Source organism: Phyllobates terribilis, unplaced genomic scaffold (assembly GCF_046119375.1).
Source record: "Phyllobates terribilis strain yellow unplaced genomic scaffold, ASM4611937v1 Scaffold_22__1_contigs__length_20350403, whole genome shotgun sequence".
NCBI classification, from domain to species: Eukaryota; Metazoa; Chordata; class Amphibia; order Anura; family Dendrobatidae; genus Phyllobates; species Phyllobates terribilis.
The window spans coordinates 800,554-823,066 of NW_027362782.1; the positions used below are offsets into that span (position 1 = coordinate 800,554).

The following is a 22,513-nucleotide window of genomic DNA, read 5'->3' on the forward strand; positions in this document are numbered from 1 at the left end:
TGTAATAGTGATAACATTTTTACAAGGAATGTGGTTTATAAAAATGTTTTAAATTAAATTAATCTATTTAATTTGTAATATGATTAATATATACCGTGTATGATTTATAGGTAGATGATGGATAAATTTCACATAGCTATACATAGATAGTATAATAAATAGATAGATAGTTTATATATGCATACATATGACATAGACATTGATAGGTGGATAGATAGATGACCATACACATAGATAGATGTTTCATAGCTATGAGATGCAGTAGATATAGATAGATTGTGTGATATATAGACATATATTTAATATTGTATGGTGATCACAGATGGAGATATGTGTCATCCAGTTTGTAAAACTTGATGATATGAACCCAGATTTAATGCTCCAGTGTCACAGATGCTGAGAGACTTAAATTAACTTTAACAGGTCTGGGTTTTTTGTGAACAGCTAAAGAGATGGGCTGGAAGGCTGTTCACCATATCTTCACCTCAGGGTATGGTCCATAGAGAAAGATAGATATAGACATACATAGATCGATAAATAGATAGCTAGATAGATATGACATACATTGATAGATGATAGATACATATGAGATACATCGATGAATGAAAAAAAGACGTTGAAGCTGGTAGTAGGAAGCGCTAGGATGTCAAAATGAGGGGAAAACAGTCCATGAGCTAAAATTAAAGAGTAAGCCAAAGCAGCTCACCTGTAACCGCAAAAGGGGTGAAATGTGGAAAATGCAAAAAGGTAAAAGCTGGTGATAAAAAGCGCTAAGACATATAAAATTCAGCAATTGCTACCTTTATTAAAGTCCTTGTAAAAACACAACGGATTTCGACGCCATGCAAGCTGTCTTCATCAGGTGATACAAGGAAATGACCTCAGGAATATTATATAGGATCAAAAAACAAACCGATTGGACGGCTCATTAATGACATAATAACAATCAGTAATTTAACCCCCTAATATTGTTTGCAAGCTAGCGTGTGAAAACACAAACCAGCATATAGGATACCATGAATCATATTATATTTCACAAAAAAAAAAGGACTTTAATAAAAAATTATTGAAAAAATAAACAAAAAACTTCTATTTAAAAAATAATAATTGAAAAATAAAAGTATATATACATACACATGCATGCACACACAAACACACGCATGTATATTTAATTTAAAATTAATAAATGTAAAAAATGTTAAAAAATGCATTTAATTGTATGCGCTAAAAGAAGCTATTGGGGGAAAGAGAGAGTGGATAGGTGGGTGAGCACATGGGGGGAGATTCTCAACTTTGCAAAGCCTGTCCCCATCGTGACATTGCCGTCCTTTCGTCCATCTCGTGTGTGTGTGTGTGTGTGTGTGTACCCCCATCCTGGTATTTGTGCTGCCCCCCAATCCTGGTATTTGTGCTCCCCAATCCTGTTCCCCATCCTATCCTGGTATGCATGGCACCCCTCACCACCAGTCCTGGTGTGCATGGCCCCCTCATCCCCAATCCTGGTATGCATGGCACCCCTCATCCCCAATCCTGGTATGCATGGCTTCCTCATCCCCCAATCCTGGTATGCATGGCACCCAGTCCCTCATCCTGGTATGCATTGCTTCCTCATCCCCAATGCTGGTATGCATGGCACTCCTCATCTCCCAATTCTGGTATACATGACACCCCATCCCTCATCCTGGTATGCATGGTATCACTATTCTGGTATGTATGGTATTCCTGTAGAATGTAAGCCTGCAAGGGCAGGGTCCTCTTCCCTCTGTACCAGTCTATCATTATTAGTTTGTTTACTGTAAGTGATATCTGTATTTGGTATGTAACCCCTTGTTATATACAGCGCCATGGAATCAATGGCACTATATAAATAAATAATATTAATATGGTACCCATGGCACCCTGGTATGTATGGCACCCCTCATCCCCCTCCTGGTATGCATGGCACCCCATCCCTCACCCTGGTATGCATGGTACCCTGCATTCCTATCCTGGTATGCATGGTACCCCTCATTGATATTCTGGTATTTATGGTACCCCTCATCCCTGTCCTGGTATGCATGGCACCCCATCCTCCATCCTGGTATGCATGGTACCCTGCATCCCTATTCTGGTATGTATGGTACCCCTTATCCTGGTATGTATGGCCTCCTTATCCTCCAATCCTGGTATGCATGGCTCCCTTATCCCAAATCCTGGTATGTATGGCCCCCTCATCCCTATACTGGTATGCTTTCTATGAGCCCTGACCTAAATCCTATTGAGCATCTTTGGAAAGTGCTGAAACATGCCGTCTGGAAAAGGCAACCATCAAACACTAGACAACTGGAGCAGTTTGCTCATGAGGAATGGGCTAAAATACCTGTTGAGAGGTTCAGAAGTCTCATTGAAAGTTACAGGAATCGTTTGATTTCAGTGATTGTCTCAAAAGGTTGTTCAACAAAATATTAAGTTAAGAAGAACCATCATTTCTGTCCAGGCCTGTTTCATGAGTTCAATTTTTTTTTAAATTCTGTGGAAGCAGGGATGAAAAGCAATGTCTGACTTTCATTTGTTCATTTTCATAGATTTTTAATTTATTATTACTTTTGTCAGATTCAAGTTATTTCTGTGACCATTGTGGGTTTTTCTTTCATTAAACGAGGGGTACTAACAATTTTGACCTTGTGTGTACATACATACACTACCGTTCAAAAGTTTGGGGTCATTTAGAAATTTCATTATTTTTGAAAAGAAAAGCACATTTTTTTTCAATGAAGCTAACATTAAATGAATCAGAAATACACTCTATACATTGTTAATGTGGTATATGACTATTCTAGCTGCAAACGTCTTGTTTTTATTGCAATATCTACATAGGTGCATAGAGACTAGTGTTGAGCGAGTATGTTCTGTCCGAGTATGCTCGGGCCGAACTCCGAGTATTTATAGCTGCTCGGTGATATGTTTGAATCGCTCCCGTGTGCATGATTTTTAACTGTTTGACAGTTTTATCACATGTGAGGAATGTGTAAGAAATAGACATTCCTCACATGTAATAAAACTGTCAAACAGTTGCAAATCATGCACACGGGAGTGATTCAAACATAACACCAAGCAGCTGTAACTACTCGGTGCCTGACGCCATCTGTCAAGCATGGTGGAGGTAATGTAATTGTCTGGGGTTGCTTTGGTGCAAGTAAAGTGGGAGATGTGTACAAGGTAAATGGGATTTTGAATAAGGAAGGCTATCACTCCATTTTGCAATGCCATGCCATACCCTGTGGACAGCGCTTGATTGGAGCCAATTTCATCTTACAACAGGACAATGACCCAAAGCACATCTCCAAATTATGCATGAACTATTTAGGGAAGAAGCAGGCAGCTGGTTTTCCATCTGTAAAGGAGTGGCCAGCGCAGTCACCAGATCTCAACCCCATTGAGCTGTTGTGGGAGCAGCTTGATCGTATGGTACGCAAAAAGTGCCCATCAAGCCAATCCAACTTGTGGGAGGGGCTTCAGGAAGCATGGAGTGAAATTTCTCAGCAAATTAACAGCTAGAATGCCAAAGGTTTGCAATGCTGTAATTGCTGCAAAGGGAGCATTCTTTGACTAAAGCAAATTTTGAAGTAGAAAATTTAATCTTTCGAATAAAAATCATTATTTCTAACTTTGTCAATGTCTGGACTATATTTTCTGTTCATTTTGCAACTCATTTGAGAAATAAAAGTATGAGTTTTCATGGAAAACACAAAATTGTCTGGGTGACCCCAACTTTTGAACGGTAGTGTACACAACATAACCAGGGATGTGTCCGTCTGTCCAAAGCCTCTATAGACTGCGCCTGCGCGATGCGCCTGTGCAGTCTGGCTCCAGACAGAAGAAAACATCCAGCCGTTACAGATAAGAGGAGTATATGGCGGTATGGGTAGGCACTGAACTCATACTGCGATCTCCGGCGCCATAAGAACATACCTGACCTCGGAGGAGTGTTGCCGTGGTGGCTCTGTACGGGACGGAGTCCGGGGAAGGAGTGTGGAGTTGTAATTGCTACTTGTGCAATGTGTCTTCAACAAAATAGCACCGGACAGCGTGGTACGCGCCAGCGCGTACTTCGGCACCATTTTGTTGAATACACTCTGCAAACGTGTCTTCACTAAAATGGCGCCATTTTAGTAAAATCCCACAGGTGACGCGCTGCAGGGGAGCGATGGAAAGGTGAGAGGTGAGTAGGAGTGTTTTTTTTATTTATTTGATGGGGGCAGCACATACCAGGATTGGTCGCAGGATGAGGATAGAGCAGTACATACCAGGATGGGGGCAACACTTAAGAGGATGGGGCAGCACATACCAGGATGGGGGCAGCACATACCAGGATGGGGGAGTATGGAAAAGGATGGAGACCATATACCAATAAAAATGCTCGCCACCTAAGCGTAGAACAGGTTCATTAGCTAGTATAGCTAGTATATCTATATGCATGCATACATGTGTGTATGTGCTCTGTGTATACATATACAGAGCCCATGTATGCTATGTGAGCTATGTATGTTCTCTGTATACATGTATATGTATGTGCTCTATGTATACATGTGTATGTACCCTGTGGATACATATATGTGTGTATATGCTCAGTACATACAGTACAGACCAAAAGTTTGGACACACCTTCTCATTTAAAGATTTTTCTGTATTTTCATGACTAAGAAAATTGTACATTCACACTGAAGGCATCAAAACTATGAATTAACACATGTGGAATTATATACTTAACAAAAAAGTGTGAAACAACTGAAAATAGGTCTTATATTCTAGGTTCTTCAAAGTAGCCACCTTTACCTTTGATGACTGCTTTGCACACTCTTGGCGAGATTCAAGTGGTAGTCACTGGAAATGGTCTTCCGACAATCTTGAAGGAGTTCCCAGAGATGCTTAGCACTAGTTGGCCCTTTTGCCATCACTCTGCGGTCCAGCTCACCCCAAACCATCTCGATTGGGTTCAGGTCTGGTGACTGCGGAGGCCAGGTCATCTGGCGTAGCACCCCATCACTCTTCCTCTTGGTCAAATAGCCCTTACACAGCCTGGAGGTGTGTTTGGGGTCATTGTCCTGTTGAAAAATAAATGATGGTCCAACTAAACGCAAACCGGATGGAATAGCATGCCGCTGCAAGATGCTGTGGTAGCCATGCTGGTTCAGTATGCCTTCAATTTTGAATAAATCCCCAACAGTGTCACCAGCAAAGCATCCCCATACCATCACACCTCCTCCTCCATGCTTCACGGTGAGAACCAGGCATGTAGAGTCTATCCGTTCACCTTTTCTGCGTCCCACAAAGACACGGTGGTTGGAACCAAAGATCTCAAATTTGGACTCATCAGACCAAAGCACAGATTTCCACTGGTCTATTGTCCATTCCTTGTGTTCTTTAACCCAAACAAGTCTCTTCTGCTTGTTGCCTGTCCTTAGCAGTGGTTTCCTAGCAGCTATTTTACCATGAAGGCCTGCTGCACAAAGTCTCCTCTTAACAGTTGTTGAAGAGATGTGTCTGCTGCTAGAACTCTGTGTGGCATTGACCTGGTCTCTAATCTGAGCTGCTGTTAACCTGCGATTTCTGAGGCTGGTGACTTGGATATACTTATCCTCAGAAGCAGAGGTGACTCTTGGTCTTCCTTTCCTGGGGCGGTCCTCATGTGAGCCAGCTTCTTTGTATCGCTTGATGATTTTTGCAACTGCACTTAGGGACACTTTCAAAGTTTTCACAATTTTTCGGACTGACTGACCTTCATTTCTTAAAGTAATGATGGCCACTCGTTTTTCTTTACTTAGCTGCTTTTTTCTTGCCATAATACAAAATCTAACAGTCTATTCAGTACGACTATCAGCTGTATATCCACCTGACTTCTGCACAACACAACTGATGGTCCCAACCCCATTTATAAGGCAAGAAATCCCACTTATTAAACCTGATAGGGCACACCTGTGAAGTGAAAACCATTTCCGGTGGCTACCTCTTGAAGCTCATCAAGAAAATGCCAAGAGTGTGCAAAGCAGTCATCAAAGCAAAAGGTGGCTACTTTGAAGAACCTACAATATAAGACATATTTTCAGTTGTTTCACTCTTTTTTGTTAAGTATATAATTCCACATGTGCTAATTCATAGTTTTGATGCCTTCAGTGTGAATGTACAATTTTCAAAGTCATGAAAATACATAAAAATCTTTAAATGAGAAGGTGTGTCCAAACTTTTGGTCTGTACTGTACATGGGTGTGTGCTATGTGTGTGTGTAACACACAGTGTTTCTGTCACATAGTGTGTGTGTGTGTGTTTGTATCATCTACTATATAATTGTCTTATCCCGTCTGTCTATCTGTCTGTCTGTCTGTCTGTCCAGGAAATCCCACGTCACTCATTGGTCCTGCAGCGGTCAATCAGCGCCGCGGGATTTCAGAAAAAAGATGGCGGCCGTTAGCGGCTCATTTGCGGGACGGAGCTCAGCAGTGTTGCAGCCGGGAGATGAGCGCCGCGATGCGCTCATCTCCCGGCCGGTACCAGCAGAAGGACACCGACCGCCGGACCCATCTGCGGGACGGAGATGTAGCCGGGAGATGAGCGGCGCGAGGCGCTCATGTCCCGGCCGGTAGCAGCGGAAGGACCGCTGGCGTCGCTGACATCCATGCGAAAGGGAGGACCGGGGAGCGGCGCTGCGGGTCGGGATACTTCTGCTGCGAGCGCCCGCTCATGTCCCGGGTTCTCGCAGCGGAAGTAGCCGCACAGGCAGCGCCGCTCCCCGGTCCTCACCAAGACGATTCCGCTCCCCGCTCCTCACCAATACGATTTGCTGATTGGTCGCACTCTCCGCACGCGACCAATCAGTGATCTTGGCGCTAAAGTTAAACACCGCACTGCTGATTGGCCATTGCCCGCGACCAATCACCGATTTGGGCGCCACATTTAAATAGCGGCTGCGACCAATGACCGATCTTGCCGCCACATTTAAACACTGCTGTGCTAATTGGTCGCAGACACCAGCCGCGACCAATCAGCGAGATTGGCGCCAAATTTAAACAACGCTCTGCTGCTTGATCGCGGTCGCTGGCCGAGATCAATCAGCAGTATTGGCGCAAAATTTAAACAACGCTCTGCTGATTGGTCGCGGCCGGCGACCAATCAGAGATTTTGGCGCCAAATTTAAACCCCGCTCTGCTGATTGGTCGCGGTCGCCGGCCGCGACCAATCAGCAGTATTGTCGCCAAATTTAAACACCTCTTTACTGATTGGTCGCGGTCGCGACTAATCAGCGATTTTGGTGCCAAATTTAAACACGCTCTCCATTCCTCACTAACACGGTTCGCTGATTGGTCGCGGCCACCGCCCACGACCAATCAGCGATTTTGGCGCCAAATTTAAACACCGCTCTGCTGATTGGTCGCGGCCGCCATCCGCGACCAATCAGCGAGATTGGCGCCAAATTTAAACAACGCTCTGCTGATTGGTCGAGGCCGGCGACCGCGACCAATCAGCAGAGCGATTCAGAGCGGGGTTTAAATTTGGCCCCAAAGTCGCTGATTAGTCGCGTCTGACGGCCGCGACCAATCAGCAGAGCGTTGTTTAAATTTTGCGCCAAAATAGCTGATTGGTCGCGGCCGGCGGCCTCAACCAATCAGCGATTTTGGCGCCAAATTTAAACACCGCTCTGCTGATTGGTCGCGGCCGGCGACCAATCAGCGATTTTGGTGCCAAATTTAAACCCCGCTCTGTATCGCTCTGCTGATTGGTCGCGGTCGGCGGCCGCGACCAATCAGCAGTATTGGCGCCAAATTTAAACACCGCTCTGCTGATTGGTCGCGATTAATCAGCGATTTTGTTGCCAAATTTAAACACGCTCTCCAGTCCTCACTAACACGGTTCGCAGACTGGTCGCGGCCGCCGCCCGCGACCAATCACCGATATTGCCGCCAAATTTAAACACCGCTTTGCTGATTGGTCGCGGTTGCCTAACGCGACCAATCAGCGATTTGGGCACCAAATTTAAACGCCGCTCTGCTAATTGCGCCCCGTCGGCCGCATACCTATTCTAGAATACCCGATGTGTTCGAATCGGGCCACCATCTAGTCCATTTATAAATGCCAAGAGTTCAGAGGTCTAAACATGTTAGCAATCACCCAATGAATGAACAAACTGCTGCTCATTTATCAGGTGATTGGATTGTTTAAGGCAGAAGAAAAATCGTTCTCAGGAACCAACAACACATCGCCCGGTTTAAACTGCAGGTGTGCTGCTGATAACATGATATAGTATGGGGACAGATTCGATTTACTAGTGATCGTTTTCTGCCCATCATTCTTTGTCAACCTGTGTAAAGAGGCCAGTAAACAAGCACCGAATTTATATTGTCACTATTGTTGATTGCACTCGTTTACGGTCTGAACACAGAACATGTAAATGCAACTGGAATGCTTGTGTGTGATGGTGCAACATGTTAGCATTTAGGACTCCATTTTAAACATTTGCCCAGGGCCCAACTTTGCCTAAAATCGGCCCTGGTCTTATCTGACCAGAGCACCTTATTCCACATGCTAGCTGTGTCCTGTACATGGCTTTTTACAAACTGCAAATGGGACTTCTTATGGCTTGCTTTCAAAAATGGCATTCGATTTATTTATTATATGACTTCTGGAGGCAAATGGTCACTCGGGATTGTATTTAGGGGTATTAGACTACAGGGGGATGCCTACAAATGCATGTCAATTTTAATTTTTTAAGTATTTAGACAACCATGTATCATTTCATTTACACTTCACAAATACTTGCTACTTTATGTTAGTATATCACATAAAATCACAATAAAATACATTTAACTTTATGGGTGTAACGTGAAAAAATTTGGAAAGGTTCACGGTGTATGAATGCTTTTTCATGGCACTGTATGTTGTTGGATATGGAGCTCATACTTGATACTAAATAAAAAGAAAGGTTTTGAAAATGTTTAATTTTTTTCAAAATTTGCATATGAATAACATAAATTAATCCTGTGATTTTCATAATTTTGTGATCTATCCTTCTTGGTTTTACAATTTCGATGTTGAGGAGTGTAGTTTTGATAAAACGTAATCAAAATTACAAAAAAATATGTGTAAAAAAAAAAGAAAATATGGTAATACTTGACTCAAGCAATCTTCTCCAACAAAGTCTCCAACAATCATGGGTCGATTTTATAATCTAAGCCAAAGCGACTTCTAGGGTCCCTCTTGGCTCCAGGGTTCGAGTGGGACTGCAACCCCTGCACCTACCGTTGCTACAACCCTGGTTCCAATTGCTTACTGACATGAATATCCAATTAGCTTACCTGGTCTGGATTCCGAATAGTGGGACAGCTGTCACAAACATCACCTACACCATCACCATCTATGTCTTTTTGGTCAATGTTGGGCACGGTTTTACAGTTATCCATGGCATTTTTGATTTCTAAAAGATAGAAAAAAATTGCCCAAAAACAAATGCAGTTTATATTATGATACACAGAAACTAGCACACATAAAGAGATAATATGCAGAGAAGCCTAAATGCCAGTTTATTTATTGACATGCTTTTTTACATGCTTAAATCTTGGAAAGAAAGTTTTATTCAAATAAAACTGTATTAAATACATTGAAAGTGAAACATGACACCGCAGTTCAGTACACTATTTAGTGGCCAGCTGCCAAGTGAGCAGATCAGATCCTATTTGATGGAATAAGAGCTGATAAGCAGAACCTGTCAGCAGCAAGTAAACAGTGTATGCATCCACTTTGTTCCACTTCCACTGTACACTGTTTACATCCAGCCACTTCCGGAGCGGATAACAGCTGATCGGTAGGAATGAGGGGTGTCGAATAGTGATGAGCGAGCATTCTCGGATAAGGGGTTATCCGAGCACGCTCAGGCGCTAATCGAGTATCTTCGGCGTTCTCGAAAAATAGATTTGAGTCGCAGCAACTGCATGTCATGCATGTGTGTCACAGCCGCAACACATACAGGTATTGCCTAACAAACAGGCAATCCATGCATGTATTGCGGCTGTCAAACAGCTCATCATTAGTGTCGAATAGTGTTGAGCGAGCATGCTCGACACTGCTCGGTACTCGCCCGAGCATCTCACTACTTGGGATGTTCGGCGAGCACCGAGCATTTCCGGGTTACTCGGGCGGGAGCTCGGGTCTCCGCCCTGCATGTTTGGCGCTCTTTACAGAGCCAATGAACATGCAGGGATTGCCAGCCAGTCACTGTAATGCCGCAGCCGTGTTGGTTGTGGGCATTACAGTGATTGGCTGGCCGCACAGCGTCACCTCGAGTATTTAAAAACGGGCGCCGCCATTTTGGACACAGTCGCTCCGGATCAGACAGTGTAGGGAGAGTGCTGCTGAGCTAGGGAAAGATTTATACTGTGAAATAGTGAGTGTAGGGTCTGTAAAGGCTGCCCGATCAAACGAACAGTCCTTCTCAGGACTAATATCCATCCCAGATATCAGGCAGGCAGGCTGTATAGGAGACGCAGTGGTTATACCAGCAAACGCTGCATTACAGTCCTGTGTGCTGCTGTTTCTGAAATTGCTAGATTTAGGCCCAGGTCTCAGGGGTAGGGCCGGCTCCAGGTTTTTGTGGGCCCTGGGCGAAAGAGTCTCAGTGGGCACCTTTAATGCATACCAGGATTCATGATGCACAGATACCGCAGAGAAATATATATATATATATATATATAAAAATATGTATATATATATATAGTACAATGCAAAGATTTCACTTCTTACATTACAACATTACATGACCGATATCTATTGTAAATTCCACAATAGCTAAGAAACCGGCGAATCGCTCCACACAGTATACTGGCCCCCATATAACGCTCCATACAGAATACTGGCCCCCATATAACACTCCATACAGAATACTGGCCCCCATAAAACGCTCCATGCAGGATACTGGTCCCCATATAACGCTCTATACAGAATACTGGCCCTCATATAACACTCCATGCAGGATGTCACCCCTCCTCTTTATAATGCCCCATGCAGGATGTCACCCCTCCTCTTTATAATGCCCCATGCAGGATGTCACCCCCCCTCTTTATAATGCCCCATACAGGATGTCACCCCTCCTCTTTATAATGCACCATGCAGGATGTCACCCCCCATATAATGCCCCATGCAAGATGTCACCCCCTCTCTTTATAATGCCCCATGCAGGATGTCACCCCTCCTCTTTATAATGCCCCATGCAGGATGTCACCCCCCCTCTTTATAATGCCCAATGCAGGATGTCACCCCCCCTCTTTATAATGCCCCATGCAGGATGTCACCCCTCCTATTTATAATGCCCCATGCAGGATGTTACCCCCCCTCTTTATAATGCACCATGCAGGATGTCACCCCCCATATAATGCCCCATGCAAGATGTCACCCCCTCTCTTTATAATGCCCCACGCAGGATGTCACCACCCCATATGATGCCCCAAGCAGGATGTCACCGCCCAAATAATGTCCCATGCAGGATGTCACCCCCTCTCTTTATAATGCCCCATGCAGGATGTCACCCCCCTCTTTATAATGCCCCATGCAGGATGTCACCCACTCTTTATAATGCCCCATGCAGGATGTCACCCCTCCTCTTTATAATGCCCCATGCAGGATGTCACCCCTCCTCTTTATAATGCCCCATGCAGGATGTCACCCCTCCTCTTTATAATGCCCCATGCAGGATGTCACCCCCCTCTTTATAATGCCCCATACAGGATGTCACCCCTCCTCTTTATAATGCACCATGCAGGATGTCACCCCCCATATAATGCCCCATGCAAGATGTCACCCCCTCTCTTTATAATGCCCCATGCAGGATGTCACCCCTCCTCTTTATAATGCCCCATGCAGGATGCCACCCCCCCCTCTTTATAATGCCCAATGCAGGATGTCACCCCCCCTCTTTATAATGCCCCATGCAGGATGTCACCCCTCCTATTTATAATGCCCCATGCAGGATGTTACCCCCCCTCTTTATAATGCACCATGCAGGATGTCACCCCCCATATAATGCCCCATGCAAGATGTCACCCCCTCTCTTTATAATGCCCCACGCAGGATGTCACCACCCCATATGATGCCCCAAGCAGGATGTCACCGCCCAAATAATGTCCCATGCAGGATGTCACCCCCTCTCTTTATAATGCCCCATGCAGGATGTCACCCCCCTCTTTATAATGCCCCATGCAGGATGTCACCCCCTCTTTATAATGCCCCATGCAGGATGTCACCCCTCCTCTTTATAATGCCCCATGCAGGATGTCACCCCTCCTCTTTATAATGCCCCATGCAGGATGTCACCCCCCCTCTTTATAATGCCCCATACAGGATGTCACCCCTCCTCTTTATAATGCACCATGCAGGATGTCACCCCCCCATATAATGCCCCATGCAAGATGTCACCCCCTCTCTTTATAATGCCTCATGCAGGATGTCACCCCTCCTCTTTATAATGCCCCATGCAGGATGTCACCCCTCCTCATTATAATGCCCCATGCAGGATGTCATCCCCCCTCTTTATAATGCCCCATGCAGGATGTCACCCCTCCTCTTTATAATGCCCCATGCAGGATGTCACCCCCCCTCTTTATAATGCACCATGCTGGATGTCAACCCCCATATAATGCCCCATGCAAGATGTCACGCCCTCTCTTTATAATGCCCCATGCAGGATGTCACCACCCCATATAATGACCCATGCAGGATGTCACCCTCTCTCTTTATAATGCCCCAAGCAGGATGTCACCCCCCCAAATAATGCCCCATGCAGGATGTCACCCCCTCTCTTTATAATGCCCCATGCAGGATGTCACCCCCCCCATATAATACCCCATGCAGGATGTCACCCCCGCATATAATGCCCCATGCAGGATGTCACCCCCTCTCTTTATAATGCCCCATGCAGGATGTCACCCTCCCATATCATGCCCCATGCCTCTATACATTAAAAAAAGAAAAAATCAAATACTCACCTCACTCCTCCCTCCTCCCAACCTGCTGCCGCTGCTCAGGTCCGGACTCCAGCGTCGCTGGCGTCTTCCCGCTCTGCGCTGCCTGTGACAGCTCAGGGGAGGGCGTGGCGGAAAGATGTCACCGCGCCCTCTGACCTGAGACGTTACAAGGAGCGCACAACAGGAAGACAGCGGATCTGCGGAGGCACGGGTAGAGGTAAGTATCCGGCTGCCGGGGCCCTGAGCAAGCAGGGGAGAAGGGCGGGTGCTGGCACCGCTCTCCTCCACCCATAGCCCAGCGGGGTTCCCGACCGCCAGTGGGCACTGCCGCCTGCTCAGGGCCCCGGCACTTGCCCGGGTGCTGACGCCGGCCCTGCTCAGGAGCCAAGTAAAATCCTTTTTCTTTCATCTATTCATCTAAATCCTCTTTTTTTTTTTTTTTCCTCAGACTGTACAAATACCCGTCTTATTAACCTTTCAGTATTTTTTTCCCCAAAAAACAACAAATTGAGTGTGTCTGTGAGTGTTCAGACACAAATATATCTGTTAAAAAGAGTCTGGTTTTGGCCATATAACTAGAACTGTGGTTCAAATCTCTGTATTATCCACTTTTTTGCATTTTCTCCATAAAAAAAAACAGTTTGAGTGTCTCGCTGACTGTTCAGACACAAATATATCTATTTAAAAAAGTCTGGTATATGCCAGGAAATTAGAACTGTGGTTTTCCTCTTCCACGGTTCAAATCGGGGTGTTATCCACCTTTTTGCCTTTTTTCCATAAAAAAAACAGTTTGAGTGTCTCGCTGACTGTTCAGACACAAATATATCTGTTTAAAAGATTCTGATGTAGGCCAGAGAACTAGAACTGTGGTTTTCCTCTTCCATGGTTCAAATCTGGGTGTAATCCACCTTTTTGCCTTTTTTACATAAAAAAAAACAGTTTGAGTGTCTCGCTGACTGTTCAGACACAAATATATCTGTTTAAAAGATTCTGGTGTAGGCCAGAGAAATAGAACTGTGGCTTTCCTCTTCCACGGTTCAAATCTGGGTGTAATCCACCTTTTTGCCTTTTTTGCATAAAAACAAACAGTTTGAGTGTCTCGCTGACTGTTCAGACACAAATATATCTGTTTAAAAGATTCTGGTGTAGGCCAGAGAACTAGAACTGTGGTTTTCCTCTTCCATGGTTCAAATCTGGGTGTAATTTCCTCTTACACAGTTCTAAACTCCTTTCTATTCTATTATTATTCTATTGATAGTGCGAGTGTAAGTTATTTTAATTAATTTAAAATGGGCAAGGCGCGTGGCAAGGAACGTGGAACTGGACGTTCTGGTGATGGTGCGTGCAGACGACGGGGCCGTGGCCAAGGTGAAAATGTGCCACAACCAACAGCCACATCTTCTCGCTCCCAGTTCTTGACTGAATTACTAAGGAAGCACACAACGCCGAACTGATCAGTGTGAACAGGTTATTAATTGGATAGCAGATAATACTTTCAGTCACCTGGGCACCACCACCTCCGGTCTGTCTTCCACACGGTCAAGTCTAAGTAGCCGTGAGTCTCGACCACATACTCCTCCTCACCCTGATGCTCCTTCCTCCCACCATGCAGAGTGTCATCAGACAGCAACTGATCCCACAGTTGGACACTCTGAAGAGCTTTTCACTGGTCCATTTCCATATTTGGGCCCCTCGCCTGCTCCGCTTGAAGTGGTGGAAGAGGAGATCCCATGTAGTGATGGCCAAATATTTGAACAGCCAAAGCCACAGGAAGGCGACGCTGGCAATTTGTAACAAGAGGTGGACGATGACGAGACACAATTGCCACGAAGTGAGGAGGAGGACCATGGTGCGGAAGTGGAAGAGGAGGAGGTGGTGGATGATCTAGTAACTGACCCAACGTGGCAGGAGGACATGCAGAGTGAGGCCAGCAGCACACAGGGGAGGAAGGAAGAGTACCCCAACAGGCAGGAAGAAGCAGTGTGGTGGCCGCAGACAGAAGGCTGGCAACCGTTCCCCGTAACACGAGGGACGTTGCCAGTACAACCGGTAGGTCTTCCAGAGTCTGGAATTTTTTTAAAGACTCTGCTGATAACCCCAAAAAGGCCATTTGTACCACCTGCCAAGCCAGCATCAGCAGAGATGACAAAAGTACCAGCCTGACCACCACCAGCATCATCAGGCACATGTCTTGTTTCTCAAGAAACAGCATCAACGTCCACGTCCACATCCCACCGCAGCATTCAATTGTCCATATCCCAGACCTTTGAACGAAAGCACAAATTCACAGCCAATGCCTCACAGGCCACAGTCCTAAATTCGCACATTTCACGACTGCTTGCGTTGGAAATGCTGCCTTTTAGGCTGGTGGAGACAGAATCCTTCCGAAACCTTATGGCGGTGGCCATCCCTCGGTACTCGGTCCCCAGCCGACACTATTTTGCCCGGTGTGTCATCCCCGCACTACGCAAGTATGTGTCCCAAAACATCTGCCGTGCCCTCAACAATGCAGTTACTGGGAGAATCCACGTGACAACGGACACATGGACAAGTGCTTGTGGCCAGGGATGGTACATGTCCCTGACGACACACTGGGTAAACATAGTAGAAGCCAGGACCCAGTCGGACCTTGGGACGGAACACATCCTCCCCACACCGAGGATTGCGGACCCTATGTCAGTCAGAGTTGCCAGCACAGTGTACAGCTCCTGTGCATCATCCTCCTCCTTCTCATGTTCAGCCTCCATCTCAGATATCACCACATCAGTTACATGCTGGAAGCATTGCAGTACTGCCTCAGCCAAGCGGCAACAGACTGTGCTGAAACTCATAAGCTTAGGTGATAAACCTCACACTGCTTGTGAGTTGTGGACAGCTGTGAAAGAGCAGGCAGATCTGTGGCTGAGACCGCTGAACCTACATCCAGGCATGGTCATGTGTGACAATGGCCGTAACCTGGTGGCGGATCTCAGGCGAGGCGAGATCACACACGTACCATGCCTGGCTCATGTGCTTAACCTCGTGGTTCAGTGGTTTCTTAAATCGTACCCCTGTCAGCTCATTTTCGGAAGTCGGCTACAGCTTCCGCTGCACTTGCTGTGTTGCAGCAGCGTTTGCAGCTTCCGGCACACCGACTGGTGTGTGATATCCCCACACATTGGAACTCTACCCTCCACATGTTGCAAACGATTTGTGAGCAGAAGAGAGCAGCTGTGGAGTACCAGCATCAACAAGGCCGTCTTTATTCAGTTCAGACTCCACACATAAGACCTCAGGAGTGGACCTGGATGTCTGACATATGTACCATCCTGACAAGCTTTGGGGAGTCCACCAAGATGGTGAGTGGCGATGACGCCATCATTAGCGTCAGCATCCCACTTGTCTGTCTTTTGCAATGCTCTCTGCAGAGAATTAAAGAGGAGGTATTGCAGCCAGATTATGATGAGATGGATCAAGAAGCCATAGTGGGCGATTACACACAGCCCAGCCTGATCTCATCCCAACATGCATTTCGGGAAAATGAGGGAGAGGAGGAGGAGGAGGAGGAGGAAGAACAGGAGCTGGTATCATGCGCTGTAGACGGTAGTACGTACAACTGTCATACCGTCGGTTCAGCATGGGTGGCCTGAGGACAGGGGGGAGGAGGAGGAGGAGAGCATGGTCAGTCATCATCTTGGTGAGGACATGGAAGTCTTGCCCGTTAACAGTCTGGCATGCATGGCTTACTTTATGTTACGCTGCCTTAACCGTGACCCTCGCGTTGTCAAAATGTTGGGTGACAGTCATTACTGGTTAGTGACACTTTTAGACCCCCACTACAAGGAGAACTTTCACTCTCTTATTCCTGAGGTGGAGAGGTCTACAAAAATGGGGCAGTACCAGAAGGCCCTTGCTGCAGAACTGTTAAAAAAATTCCCATCTGAAGATGCTAGCGGCAGAGGTCACAGTTCGTTGCCCAAACAAGGCGTACAGGCGAGAGAGACGCAACTCCATCCAGCAGAGGCAGGGGAACACTGTCAACATTCTGGAACAGTTTTCTGAGACCCACCCAGCTTACAGGCCCTGAGGCGTGGGGTACTCTCACAAGGAGTGGAAAGTTTCAAAAGATGGTGAGGGTATTACCTTGCCGACCGTGCCAGCGTCCTCTGTGATTCCTCTGTGCCTTTTAATTATTGGGTATCCAAGCTGGACACTTGGAATGAACTCGCTCTGTACGCCTTGGAGATCCTGGCCTGCCCTGTCGCTAGCGTGTTATCGGAGCGTGTTTTTAGTGCCGCTGGGGGAATTATAACTGATAAGCGCACACGCCTGTCAAGTGACAATGCAGACAAGCTGACCCTTATCAAAATGAACAAGGGCTGGATTGGGCCAGACTTCTCATCATCAACAAATGACAGCAGAATAACAAAGTCAAATCCACTGTGTTATTTCGGGAGGTGTATTCCCACGCACCGCTTCACACCCACACATGGGTATACGCTTCCTCATTTCGGCTGTTTTTTGCCCTTCTCCTTATCCTCAGCCTCCACCACCACTATACCACCAGGGTGATGGTGGTCTGTGTTGCCAGCATTGCAAGTTCCTCCGTCCTAATTTTTGGCAGCTTTTGCTTGGAAGGCATAGGCAAAGACTATGGGAGACCCACTCCCCAATGATGGGAATAATGTTTTTAACATGCTGTACTGTATGGCTCTTGTAAGGGGCATTAAAATCGTCTTGCTAAGCTACTGTGAACTCCACGTCTCTTCCAAGGGTCATTGATATTGTATTTTTATTCCACTGGGACCTTCACCACTCTTCCAAGGGGCACTGATATTGTCTTTTTATTCCACTGCGACCTCCACCACTCTTCCAAGCGGCATTGATATTGTCTTTTTATTCCACTGTAACCTCCACCACTCTTCCAAGGGGCATTGATATTGTCTTTTTATTCCAATGGGACCTCCACCACTCTTCCAAGGGGCATTGATATTGTCTTTTTATTCCACTGGGACCTCCACGTCTCTTTCAAGGGGCATTAAAACAGTCTTGTTAAGCTACTGTGACCTCCACGTCTCTTCCAAGGAGCATTAAAACCGTCTTGTTAAACCACTCTGAACTCCATGTCTCTTCCAAGGGGCATTAAAATCATCTTGTTAAGCTACTGTGACCTCCACGTCTCTTCCAAGAGTCATTGATATTGTCTTTTTATTCCACTGGGACCTCCACCACTCCTCCAAGGGGCATTGATATTGTCTTTTTATTCCACTGTGACCTCCACCACTCTTCCAAGGGGCATTGATATTGTCTTTTTATTCCACTGTAACCTCCACCACTCTTCAAAGGGGCATTGATATTATAATTTCATTCCACTGGAACCTCCACCACTCTTCCAAGGGGCATTGATATTGTCTTTTTATTCTACTGGGACCTCCACGTCTCCTCCAAGGGGCATTAAAACAGTCTTGTTAAACAACTCTGAACTCCACGTCTCTTCCAAGGGGCATTAAAACCGTCTTGTTAAACCACTCTGAACTACACAGCTCTTCCAAGGGGCATTGAAATGTTGTTTTTAATTACCTCTAACCTCCACAACTCTTCCAACAGGCATTGCATTTCCTCCTAATTTTAGTAAGCTTTTGCTTTTCAATGCATAGGCGAACACTAAGGGAGACCCACTTCCCAATAACGGGTAGAAGGTTTTTAGTATGCTGTAATCCACATCTGTTTCAAGGGGCATTGCAGTTCCTCATAATTTTTGGAAAGCCTTCCATTCACTGCTTAGGCCAACAGTGTACAGGAGACCCAGTCGCTATAAATGGAAAAAACGGTTTAGTTAAGGCCCTCTGACCTCCATGTCACTTCCAAGGGGCATTGGAGTGCCTCGAGATTTTTGGTAGGCATTGCACTCACTGTATGCCCTATAACTTTGTAGCCGAACTGCTCCTTTTGGTACAGGAACATATCCTACAAGACATGTGTCGTTGACTGGCCTGATATTGATGTGAATGGTCCCTGTTCCTCCTGCTCTTTCTCCTTTTCCACCACCTCATCCATCATTCATCACCTGAAGCTTTGCTTTAACGGGAGTCATAGAACTGGGATAGTAGCAGGAAAACATCCAGCAATCCTTGGAGGAGGTAGGATATGCGCCAAAACGCTGACCACCTCAGGCCTAGCCGCTACTACATACATGCGCTTGCATTCCAAGGAATAGAAAGCTAAGGAGATGGATGGCCTCATGATCATGAATAATTTACTCATTGTGTAGGAGGCCGACCACTGCTGCTGTCTACCTTCTGAACTTTGTGTTGAAGCCTGATTGACCCAGGACCCGAAATCCTCTATGTCTGGAGGACGTGTTGCATCCCAGTGTCCAACTGTGTCCCGGCTTCCACAATATTAACCCAGTGTGAAGGCGTCAGTGAGATGGACCATCCCTGGCCACATTCACTTGTCCACGTGTTTGTTGTTAGGCTGTCCTTCCCACTAAATGCACTGGGGAGGGCACAGGTAATGTTTTGGTATGCGCGCTTGTGTATAAGGTGCACCAGGACAAATAGGGGCAGCTGGGTACCGTTTATGGACACCCGGCCACGGGGCGGCTGGGGACCGTGTGTGGACACCTGGCCGCCCCCTGGCGGCTGGGGACCAAGCGTGGACACCCGGCCACCGGGCGGCTGGGGACTGAGTATGGATACCAGGCCGCCGACGCAGCCATGACGTGGTGGACAGATTCCACCTTCACATGCCTAAAAGGCCCAATTTCAAGTGCAAGCAAGCAAGCAAGCATACTTGCGCTTACATTGCAAGGATTGGGGGAGGTACAATTGAACACTGCCCTGGGAAGGACTTGAATGGGGATAGTTGCAAGTCTGCAATGATAGGTGCAGGGCGGGAGGCTTCTTTGCATGTGCCATGAACAGGGGGTTGGCATGCACACACTACAGCGGAATAGGCTGTCCTTCCCACTAAATGCACTGGGGAGGGCACAGGTAATGTTTTGGTATGCGCGCTTGTGTATAAGGCAGACTGGGACCAATAGGGGTGGCTGGGGACCGAGTATAAACACCCGGCCGCCGGGTGGCTGGGGACTGAGTATAGATACCAGGCCGCCGACTAAGCCATGACATGGTGGCCGGCGTCTGCCTCCACAAGCCTAAAAGACCTCATTTCAAGTGCAAGCAAGCTAGCAGTATGGTATTGCAGCCTGGGGGTTGGTGGGTGGCAGGCTGCACACTTACGCTTGCATTCCAAGAAAACAAAGCAGATGCTAACTTCTATCATCATCATCATGCTCCTCACCTTGGCACTCTCAACTCCCCTGATGGGGAAGCCAGGGCCCACCAGAGGAGTCTGGTTGTCTGGTGGGCTCGTCCAATGCTGCTCTAAAGCAGGCCAGGCTAAGAAAAGTGTGGGAAAGGTTACCAGGACAAATAGTGGCGGCTGGTGACTGAGTATGGAGACCTCGCTGCCGAAGCAGCCATGAGGTAGTGACCAGCTTCAGCCTCCTCCAAACTAAAAGGCCCCATTTCAAGTGCAAGCTAGCAGTATGGTATTGCAGCCTGCGGGTGGGTGGGTGGCAGGCTGCATACTTACGCTTGCATTCCAAGAAAACAAAGCAGATGCTAACTTCTATCATCATCATCATGCTCCTCACCTTGGCACTCTCTACTCCCCTGATGGAGAAGCCAGCGCCCACCGGAGGAGTCTCTGGTTGTCTGGTGGGCTCGTCCAATGCTGCCCTAAAGCAGGCCAGGCTAAGAAAAGTGTGTGGGAAGGTTCCCAGGACAAATAGTGGCGGCTGGGGACAGAGTATGGAGACCTAGCCGCAGATGTAGCCATGAGGTAGTGGCCAGCTTCAGCCTCCTCCAAACTAAAAGGCCCCATTTCAAGTGCAAGCTAGCAGTATAGTATTGCAGCCTGCGGGTGGGTGGGTGGTTGGCTGCATATTTGCGCTTGCATTGCAAGGAATGGGGGACGTACAATTGAACACTGCCCTGGGACAAGGACTTGCACGGGGATAGTTGCAAGTCTGCATCTTCTGATGAGGTAAGGATCACTTCTGATGGGCACACTTTTAGGCAGTGACCTGGGTGTCAGAGTAGCTTCCAGGGGTCTTCCCCATGCTGTTCCCATGTCTTTTCAGCACTGTATGCATGTGTCACACAGCACATGGCCAGATAAGGTTGTAAAATGTTAAAATGACATTTTTCGGTGAATGCATTTGTCACGGTTGAAAGCAATACAAAAGTGTAAAAACGCATAAAAAATGCTACTTGTGAACATAGTCCAAACTGTGGAGGAGTATTTTTGTTTTTGCTTATTTATTTTACCTTATACACAAGTCTTTACCCTGGAAAGGATGTTCCTTAACGTATTTCACAGGAAAATAGTTTCACTTTCATTTTTGAACGTTTTATTGTGAGCCCGTAAAAGTGGCTTAATACCTCTGACCACATTGTTGACAGCAGTGACCTGGGGGTCTGAAATGCTTTCTGGGGCGATCCCCATGCTGTCCCCATGTCATGTGAGCACTGCCATTATCGTTTTGGGCACTTTTTAGGCTTTCTACAGACTGCCGGAGGTTCCGCCGAAAAAATGCTCGGGTCTCCCATAGACTAACATTGGGCTCATTGCTTGGGTCGAGCACCCGAGTATCACGATGAGCTCGGCCTGAGCTTCGAGCACCCGAGCATTTTAGTGCTCGCTCAACACTAGTGTCGAACCTACACCGATCTTATATTGATAAACTATCAATATCTAAAAGGTCATTGAAATAAAATTACTGGAAAAACCTCTTTAAAGAAGATACAAGAAACCCTGTTATCTAAATTTTATAATAATACATTATTAGAATATGTCCTATTCATCAGTAAATTAGTATAGAAAACAAAACAAAATTAGCGCATTTCTCCCTCAATAACATACAAAGGAATTGTGTCTAGCTGAAGGAAATTATATTGACCAAGATCACTTTGATCAGTGGAAGATTTTTTTTCTGCTATGGGGTTGTTGTATGACGATCCTGATCGAGTTTCTTCTGCTGAGACACAACTGAGATGTTTAAAGCAGGGGTCAGGGGATGTTGAAAATTATTGTACACACTTCAGAAGGTGGTCTTCTGAAGTGAGATGGAATGATTCAGCGTTAAAATGTTTGTTTCTTGCTGGTCTAGGTGAAAGGGTTAAGGATCTGCTGATTGCTTTCCCTGCACCTGGAAACTTGCAAGAAGCCATGCAATTAGCTATACGGGTGGACAGGAGACTGCGTGCAAGGGTTAATGAGGAGAAAACTCCTGCTATGGCAGCTCCTAGTCATCAGAGGGTCTGCTCGGATTACGGAGACTTTTTGGAGATTGGGGCGATGCCACTCCGCTCTCAGGAAAAAGACCACAGGTTTTCCAAGCGATTGTGTTTTTACTGTGGTAAATCTGACCATTTTGTTAAGAACTGTGAGCTTCTGTTAAACAAAGAAAAAAAAAGGTCAGTTACACCCGTATTGCTTGTTTAAACACTAAGGGAGTATTTCTTTCAGGGAGTACCTCATTG

At 46.4% G+C, this 22,513-nt stretch overlaps 1 protein-coding gene across 1 annotated transcript in view; it reads right to left on the reverse strand.

Annotated features, from left to right (window-relative positions):
* The window catches only part of LOC141176270 (cartilage oligomeric matrix protein-like), a 1,029,762-nt gene that overhangs the window by 309,113 nt on the left and 698,136 nt on the right, over nucleotides 1-22,513 (reverse strand). The window contains exon 11 of the mRNA XM_073660229.1: nucleotides 9,327-9,445. Coding sequence (XP_073516330.1) covers nucleotides 9,327-9,445 — 119 coding nt within the window. The remainder of the gene's footprint in view (nucleotides 1-9,326; nucleotides 9,446-22,513) is intronic.